Source organism: Asterias amurensis, chromosome 3 (assembly GCF_032118995.1).
Source record: "Asterias amurensis chromosome 3, ASM3211899v1".
NCBI lineage: Eukaryota > Metazoa > Echinodermata > Asteroidea > Forcipulatida > Asteriidae > Asterias > Asterias amurensis.
In genome coordinates this window covers 18129600-18139021 of record NC_092650.1, presented here as the reverse complement: position 1 = coordinate 18139021, position 9422 = coordinate 18129600, and the positions used below count along the sequence as shown (strand labels likewise).

At 44.3% G+C, this 9422-nt stretch overlaps 1 protein-coding gene across 1 annotated transcript; it reads left to right on the top strand.

The window, feature by feature from the left end:
* The first annotated feature begins 2403 nt into the window (after positions 1–2403).
* Positions 2404–8461, top strand: LOC139934535 (uncharacterized). The gene is made up of 6 exons (XM_071928791.1): positions 2404–2782; positions 3071–3309; positions 5332–5523; positions 5866–6075; positions 6796–7456; positions 7947–8461. The coding sequence occupies exons 1-6, from the start codon at positions 2404–2406 to the stop codon at positions 8459–8461; spliced, it is 2196 nt and encodes a 731-aa protein (XP_071784892.1).
* Positions 8462–9422: the final 961 nt, after the last annotated feature.

Here is a 9422-nt window from a genome sequence, read left to right as displayed (position 1 = left end):
ATTTCAACTAAGTTGGCCAATGGTTAATCAATGACCGAAACACACCATAGAACTAATCTCGGTGCGGTGGACCAATTGCTTTGCATCTTTAGTCTTTAAATTAATGCTAGTCCACATGTACAATGACGTTGCGATTAATAAAATGGTCTATTCATGGAGGAAGGAAATAGAAGGAGCTCGAACGACCCGCAAAACCGCAGAGTAACAAAAGAATACCCTGATAAAGTTGAATCATTGGAGACAAGAATTGTGAATATACACGTTTTCATTTACCGTTTGTGGTGTTTCACTGAAACATCGTGGCATATTTTTTCTTTCTTTTTTTGACTTTCCGGTCACTAGCGGCGGTTCAAAATTTGGGTATTAGCACACGAGGGTGGTTGGTATTCAATTGTGTTTTTCGATTTGGTGAGCACAAGTGTACACAATTTTTGGGTGCGTTCGTTTAGCTTCCCTGGGTCGACCCCGATGTTGCGATTTTATTATTTTCAAGGCGAAAGTGGGCACACAATTACCCCACGTTCGTCCTCGAACCAGAAAAAAACCCAGACATGTCACCACGTGAGCCTTCCCGTGGTGACGTCAGTGCACCTCGGGCCAGCCCCAAGTGACCCAATCCACAAGTGGGGCTCTTGGGGCTGGCCCGAGGTGCACTGACGTCACCACAGGAAGGCTCACGTGGTGACGTGTCTGGGGAGGTTTCTGGTTCGAGGACGAACGTGGGGTAATTGTGTGCCCACGTTCGTCCTGGAAAAAATAAAATACGCAACATCGGGGTCGACCAAGGGAAGCTAAACGAACGCACCCATATTCTTGGCCTCAAAAAAGTTGTTTTTCTGTATTATATCCATACGACATACGACACCATAGTTGAGTGAAGAATCAAGTGCGCACGCGCAACCTCACATACGCCAGGTCGCCCATTGTTTGTGTAAGGTATGTGGGTGATTACGGGGTGTCGTTGAACGACCGCGGTACCACGGGTTCGACTTTTGAAGTCCCTTCGTTCGAGCTCCTTCTATTCCTTCCTCCATGGCCTATTGGAGGTCTGGGTTTTCGACCAATAACTATTTCGGTTGAATTAGCCATTTAGTGAACTACTGACAATGACCGAACAGCCGCAAAAACGCAACCTACGATAAATTTCGGTGGGATGGGCTCTTAATTCTCTACGGGTGCCGTTAAATCAATGTCGGGCCACCTGCAGACTCAATGGAGTCGATACAGAGCGAAGCAAAAAGGCGCAACCTCAAGGCTAGGAACCCGGTGACTTTTAGGCATGGCTGCTTTATGATTGATTCTAAATTAGATTGTTTGTTGTCTGTTTGTTTGTTTGTCGTTGTTTTTTGTGTGTGTTTGTTTGTTTTTCTTTGAAAGAAAAAGTCGTTGTATGTGGTTGTTGTCCCTGACTTTTTTTTTAAGTAATCGCGAACACTTCATGAGCAATTACGTTTTTGGAAGCTAGATGAGTTACGTTGCTTGAAATGAAAATAGTAATGTTATATTAAATTTTTTGTTTAAATCTTAAACACCCTGGACACTATTGGTAAAAAAAGTCAAAGTCCAGTCTTCCCACTTAGTGTATCTCAACATGTGCATAATTGAAACTTGTGAACCATTTAGCTCAATTGGTCGTCGAAGTTGCGAGATAATAATGAAAGAAAAAACACCCTTGTCACACGGCGTTGTGTGCTTTCAGATGCTTGATTTCGAAACTTCAATATCCAATTCTAAGGTCTCAAAATCAAATTCGTGAAAAATTACTTCTTTCTCGAGAACTGCTCTACTTCAGAGGGAGCCGTTTCTCACAATACTATCAACAGCTCCCTATTACTCGTTACCAAGTAAGGTTTTATGCTAATAATTATTTTGAGTAACTACCAATAGTGGCCACTGCCTTTAAAATATATCATTCAAATCTAATGACTTATTTCTAATCTTACCACTGTCTGATCAATCTTTAAAAGGAAGGTAAAAGTTTGGTAATCACTCTAAAAATTAATATATGCTGAAAATACAGTAGCTAGCGATAACAAATTTCCAGGAGCATTTTGAAATGGCAAAAAGTTAATGTAGGTATTGCCCACAGGCAATAGCTCCATCAGTTAAACAGAGAGAGAGAGAAACACAAAATAGTCCACTGCAAAAACCAGGGTGTTTAAATTGTTTGACCATCATTATTTGTGAGTGATCCTTGTGAGAGGCTGTGTCATTTTGTTGTTGTGTGTGGCGATGTGTGCTTTGTACAGCACAACATGAATGCCCCGTTGTATTATTAGCAGCATGCAAAGGTATCATGTGCTGCAAGACATGCTTTGCTGAACAGTGCCTTTTCATTCGTTTTCTTTGTGTTTTTTCTTATTTTTACCACTCAGGTTCATCGTATTCCTCAACTGAACCACAATGCAGACTCACGCAGTATTTTCGCTGCAACTGATTGTCATGCTCTTCCAACTACACACAACAAACTTTGCCAAACAGATTTCGAGGGACCCTTCCATAAACAACATTTCTTCCGTTCTTGAATTTGGAAACAGACAAAAGGATGTTGACAGCAGCCTCAGGGAAAGAATGAAACACTTGAGTAAAAGTGACTCTAAAGATATATTGACTAACATTAAATTGAAATTCGATCCCAACAGGATAGATAATTTCGCGACTCTGGGCGTTGGTTATTCAGGATTTGAGAGATATGCACGAAAGTATCTTTCCAGGAACAAACGTGAATCAGACCCAGAGCCTGAACCAGAACCGACCTCTGAACCTGAATCAGAACCGGCAGGTGAACCAGCATCAGAGCCAAATACTGAGCCGGAATCGGACCCGACTTCTGAACCTAAATCAGAACCAAATGCTGAACCCGAATCAGAACCAGTTGCTGAGCCTGAATCGGACCCGACTTCTGAGCCTGAATCAGAACCAAATGCTGAACCCGAATCAGAACCAGTTGCTGAGCCTGAATCGGACCCGACTTCTGAGCCTGAATCAGAACCAAATGCTGAACCCGAATCAGAACCAGTTGTTGAACCTGGATCAGAACCATCAGCTGAACCCGAATCAGAAGCAACAGCTGAACCTGAAGCAGAACCGTTTTCGGAACCTGATTCAGACCCGCCTTCTGAACCTAAAGCAGAACCGACTTCTGAACCTGAATCAGAACCAAATGCTGAACCTGAGTCAGAACCGACTTCTGAACCTGAATCAGAACCAACTTCTGAACCTGAATCACGACTGACTTCTGAACCTGAATCAGAACCAACAGCTGAACCTGAATCAGAACCAACTTCTGAACCTGGATCAGAACCAACTGCTGAATCCGAATCAAAAGCAACTGCTGAACTTGAATCTGAACCAGAACCGGTTTCGGAACCTGAATCAGAACCAACTGCTGAACCTGAGTCAGAACAAATTGCTGAACCCGAATCAGAACCAACTTCTGAACCTGAATCAGAACCAGAACCGATTTCGGAACCTGAATCAGAACCGATTTCTGAACCTGAATCAGAACCAACTGCTGAACCCGAATCAGAAGCAACTGCTGAACCTGAATCAGATCCAGAACCGGTTTCGGAACCTGAATCAGAACCAACTGCTGAACCTGAGTCAGAACCAATTGCTGAACCCGAATCAGAACCAACATCTGAACCTGAATCAGAACCAGAACCGATTTCGGAACCTGAATCGGAACCGATTTCGGAACCTGAAGAAGAGCCGCCTTCTGAACCTGAAGCAGAACCGACTTCTGAACCTGAATCAGAACAGACTTCCGAACCTGAATCAGAACCAACTGCTGAACCCGAATCAGAAGCAACTGCTGAACCTGAATCAGAACCAGAACCGGTTTCGGAACCTGAATCAGAACCAACTGCTGAACCCGAATCAGAACCAACTTCTGAACCTGAATCAGAACCAGAACCGAATTCGGAACCTGAATCAGAACCGAATTCTGAACTTGAATCAGAACCACTTGCTGAACCCGAATCAGAACCAACTTCTGAACCTGAATCAGAACCAGAACCGATTTCGGAACCTGAATCAGAACCGAATTCTGAACCTGAATCAGAACCACTTGCTGAACCTGAATCAGAACCAACTGCTGAACCCGAATCAGAACCAACTTCTGAACCTGAATCAGAACCAGAACCGATTTCGGAACCTGAATCAGAACCGAATTCTGAACCTGAATCAGAACCACTTGCTGAACCCGAATCAGAAGCAACTGCTGAACCTGAATCAGAACCGTTTTCGGAACCTGAATCAGAGCCGCCTTCTGAACCTGAAACAGAACCGACCTCTAAACCTGAATCAGAACCAAATGCTGAACCTGAGTCAGAACCGACTTCTGAACCTAAATCAGAACCAAATGCTGAACCTGAATCAGAACCAAATGCTGAACCTGAATCTGAACCAACTTCTGAATCTGAATCAGAACCAACTGCTGAACCCGAATCAGAAGCAACTGCTGAACCTGAAGTAGAACCGAATTCGGAACCTGAAGAAGAGCCGCCTTCTGAACCTGAAGCAGAACCGACTTCTGAACCTGAATCAGAACAGACTTCCGAACCTGAATCAGAACCAACTGCTGAACCCGAATCAGAAGCAACTGCTGAACCTGAATCAGAACCAGAACCGGTTTCGGAACCTGAATCAGAACCAACTGCTGAACCCGAATCAGAACCAACTTCTGAACCTGAATCAGAACCAGAACCGAATTCGGAACCTGAATCAGAACCGAATTCTGAACTTGAATCAGAACCACTTGCTGAACCCGAATCAGAACCAACTTCTGAACCTGAATCAGAACCAGAACCGATTTCGGAACCTGAATCAGAACCGAATTCTGAACCTGAATCAGAACCACTTGCTGAACCTGAATCAGAACCAACTTCTGAACCTGAATCAGAACCAGAACCGATTTCGGAACCTGAATCAGAACCGAATTCTGAACCTGAATCAGAACCACTTGCTGAACCTGAATCAGAACCAACTGCTGAACCCGAATCAGAACCAACTTCTGAACCTGAATCAGAACCAGAACCGATTTCGGAACCTGAATCAGAACCGAATTCTGAACCTGAATCAGAACCACTTGCTGAACCCGAATCAGAAGCAACTGCTGAACCTGAATCAGAACCACTTGCTGAACCTGAATCAGAACCAACTGCTGAACCCGAATCAGAACCACCTTCTGAACCTGAATCAGAACCAGAACCGATTTCGGAACCTGAATCAGAACCGAATTCTGAACCTGAATCAGAACCATTTGCTGAACCCAAATCAGAAGCAACTGCTGAACCTGAATCAGAACCGTTTTCGGAACCTGAATCAGAGCCGCCTTCTGAACCTGAAACAGAACCGACCTCTAAACCTGAATCAGAACCAAATGCTGAACCTGAGTCAGAACCGACTTCTGAACCTGAATCAGAACCAAATGCTGAACCTGAATCAGAACCAAATGCTGAACCTGAATCTGAACCAACTTCTGAATCTGAATCAGAACCAACTGCTGAACCCGAATCAGAAGCAACTGCTGAACCTGAAGTAGAACCGAATTCGGAACCTGATTCAGAGCCGCCTTCTGAACCTGAAGCAGAACCGATTTCTGAACCTGAATTAGAACCAAATGCTGAACCTGGATCAGAACCAAATGCTGAACCCGAATCAGAGCCAAATGCTGAACCTGAATCAGAACCAATATCTGAACCTGAATCAGAACCAACTTCTGAACCTGAATCAGAACCAGAACCGATTTCGGAACCTGAATCAGAACCGAATTCTGAACCTGAATCAGAACCACTTGCTGAACCCGAATCAGAAGCAACTGCTGAACCTGAATCAGAACCGTTTTCGGAACCTGAATCAGAGCCGCCTTCTGAACCTGAAACAGAACCGACCTCTAAACCTGAATCAGAACCAAATGCTGAACCTGAGTCAGAACCGACTTCTGAACCTGAATCAGAACCAAATGCTGAACCTGAATCAGAACCAAATGCTGAACCTGAATCTGAACCAACTTCTGAATCTGAATCAGAACCAACTGCTGAACCCGAATCAGAAGCAACTGCTGAACCTGAAGTAGAACCGAATTCGGAACCTGATTCAGAGCCGCCTTCTGAACCTGAAGCAGAACCGATTTCTGAACCTGAATTAGAACCAAATGCTGAACCTGGATCAGAACCAAATGCTGAACCCGAATCAGAGCCAAATGCTGAACCTGAATCAGAACCAATATCTGAACCTGAATCAGAACCAACTTCTGAACCTGAATCAGAACCAGAACCGATTTCGGAACCTGAATCAGAACCGAATTCTGAACCTGAATCAGAACCACTTGCTGAACCCGAATCAGAAGCAACTGCTGAACCTGAATCAGAACCGTTTTCGGAACCTGAATCAGAGCCGCCTTCTGAACCTGAAACAGAACCGACCTCTAAACCTGAATCAGAACCAAATGCTGAACCTGAGTCAGAACCGACTTCTGAACCTGAATCAGAACCAAATGCTGAACCTGAACCAGAACCAAATGCTGAACCTGAATCTGAACCAACTTCTGAATCTGAATCAGAACCAACTGCTGAACCCGAATCAGAAGCAACTGCTGAACCTGAAGTAGAACCGAATTCGGAACCTGATTCAGAGCCGCCTTCTGAACCTGAAGCAGAACCGATTTCTGAACCTGAATTAGAACCAAATGCTGAACCTGGATCAGAACCAAATGCTGAACCCGAATCAGAGCCAAAATCTGAATCTGAATCAGAGCCAAATTCTGAACCCGAATCCGAACCAACATCTGAGCCTGAACCAGAACCAAGTGCAGAGCCCGAGTCTGAATCAGAACCCGAACCTGTTGGCGAAGATTGGCCCGAACCAGGTCCCGACTGGAGTGTGTTGCCATCAATTCTAGGAGTTGCGCTCCAATGCCACGTGTATATATTCGCAGTGTATTTCACCCTCCTCGGTCTCTACGGTGGTCAGATATTGATATCCTTGGTTTATGAGCTCAAAAAGGGCAACAAGAGTATTCTCTCTTTTACCTTCAACTCTCTCCTTTTCGTGTTAGGAGTCACCCGTGCAGTGTCATTGTTCAATAACCCCTACGGCTCCAACGAGAATGTACCTCTGCTACTCTCGCGCATGATGTGGTCTATAGGCTTCCCGTGTATGACCGCTTCAATGACAACCCTTCTACTTGTTCTGCTCGACACCACAAGGCTATCTCTGGGACCTCCGAGATTTCAAAAGTTCTCGACGGTGTCATTGAGCTGTGGGTTCCATTTCCTTCTGGTGTTGGGAAGCGACATGCTGGTGTCTGCATTTACTGAACTCAAACTGTTTTTGTTGCTGTGTCAATTCATCTACATTACGTGGAGTGGACTTTTGGCCTTTGGGTTCTTCCGTGTGGGTTACTTGATGAAAAAGAACTTTGCGTCTACTTTCTCCAAATCAGGAATGAGAGGTAAGGCAACATAACAAATCTTCCCCTTTTCTTTTTGCCAATTCAGGCTACATCAATTCTTTGTATCTGTTTAATGCAACTGACCAATAAAGGTGATTTAATGCCTTTACAATTCGTCGGAGCAGAGAAGCGCGTATTGCTGATAATTATGTACGCGGGGAGGGACAACAGTAAATTCGACTCTCTAAGTTCGACTCTCTGCTAATGATAATTTGGGAGTTTACATTAGAGTTATCCTCAAAGACTTGAGATTTAGTAACCCCTCAAAGACTTGAGAGATACGCTCACAGACTGAAGAGTTACCCTTAAAGATTTGAGAGTTACCCTTTAAGACTCGGGAATTCGTATTATCGCCAAAGCTTGTTGATAGAGTGACCCCTCAATAGACTTTGAAGTAACCCTCAAGACTTCAGTTTGATCCTCAGATAATTGAGAGTGAATTAAAAGCTGCTTAATGATCTCTCTTCTCTGTCTTTTCCTGTTTTAATAGGAAGCAAAGAGCAGAGTGCTTCTCCATTGAGATTATACCGCATGGTCCATTACTGTGCTGTTGCAGCACTGGCAAGCTGTGTCACCAACATCTACGGAGCAGTCGGGGTTTTCGGCGTATACTCAGATCTGGAGTTCGTGGAAGCCTGGCCCTGGTGGATCTTCCAGACCACCATGAGGTTGGAGGAGGTGGCCATGTCGGCTCTTGTGGCCATGCTAGCCGGCAAGGCAGGAAAGGACGGGATGTGGAAACTCATCAGGATCTTACGGGAGGCTACTCGTCGCTGTGCCACTCGGATCCAGAGGAAGCGGTTCAGTACAAGGGTGGTTCCGGTTTCCATTAAGTCTCCTCAGGACGCCGGATCGAGCGGATCGACGGAGAGAATGTTCCTGGGTGAGAATAACTCCATTACTATCGGAGCATCTGCATTGTCTGACATTAGGAGTGATAGGAGACGCCTCTCTGTAATGCAACCGCTGCAAGAAGGGAAACTACCTGTAGTTTCTCAACTTTAAAGGGGGTAATTATATACGTTTGACGGTTGGTCATTGGAAACCACTGTTTGTTTATATATATATATTCTTTTTGTAATGCAAGTCGCCAGACACACAAGTCCTAAAGGCCACTTCAATGTATTTTTGTCCAGAAGCCGTTGCCACCTCCTCCTAAGGCTGAAACAGGGTTACCTCTTTTACAGTCCATACGGATGTAGGCTTGGGTACGTATAATCAGTCCGAAGCCTGGCCGGTAGAGCAGAAAGCACTACCTCCCCAATTTTATGTAGCAGGTGTTACGGCCGGGATTCGAACCCAAACCCTGCTGATCAAAAACCAGAGCTTGAGTCCGGTGCTCCTAACCGCTCGGCCATGAAACTATCATGAGAAAATTAGATTCCAAGAGATGTTATTAGCGTTTGTGAGATATTGCAGAAAAACTTGAGTGGTTATGTCCATGCATGAAAAAGAAGGTCTAAAACAGGAATACACAATTTGGGAAACGGTACTGTCAGTAAGGGGTCTCGGAGTCCATTTTTTTGTGATAGTATTTTCCTTTACCGCAGTAACTATAAGTGGTTTTCATTGAAGGTAGTGGACACTATTGGTAACTGTCAAAGACCAGTCTCCTCACATGGTGTATCTCAACATATGCATAAAATAACAAACCTGTGAAAATTTGAGCTCAATTGGTCGTCGAATTGCGAGATAATAATGAAAGAAAAAACACCTTTGTCACACGAAGTTGTGTGCGTTTAGATGGTTGATTTCGAGACCTCTGGTTCTGAACCTGAGGTCTCGAAATCAAATTCATAAAAAAATTACATCTTTCTCGAAAACTACGTCACTTCAGAGGGAGCAGTTTCTCACAATTTGTCATACTATCAACCTCTCCCCATTACCAAGTGAGGTTTTATGCTGATAATTATTTTGAGTAACTACCAATAGTGGCCATTGCCTTTAAATTTTAGTGTCTTTACCA

Bases quoted from the DNA above. Each gene is read 5' to 3' on its own strand.
- LOC139934535 (XM_071928791.1), top strand. From the start codon at position 2,404: ATGCAGACTCACGCAGTATTTTCGCTGCAACTGATTGTCATGCTCTTC. The intron at 2,783-3,070 runs GTGAACCAGCAT...CAGAAGCAACAG, and splicing joins ACCTGAATCAGAACCGGCAG to CTGAACCTGAAGCAGAACCG. The intron at 7,457-7,946 runs GTAAGGCAACAT...CTGTTTTAATAG, and splicing joins CTCCAAATCAGGAATGAGAG to GAAGCAAAGAGCAGAGTGCT.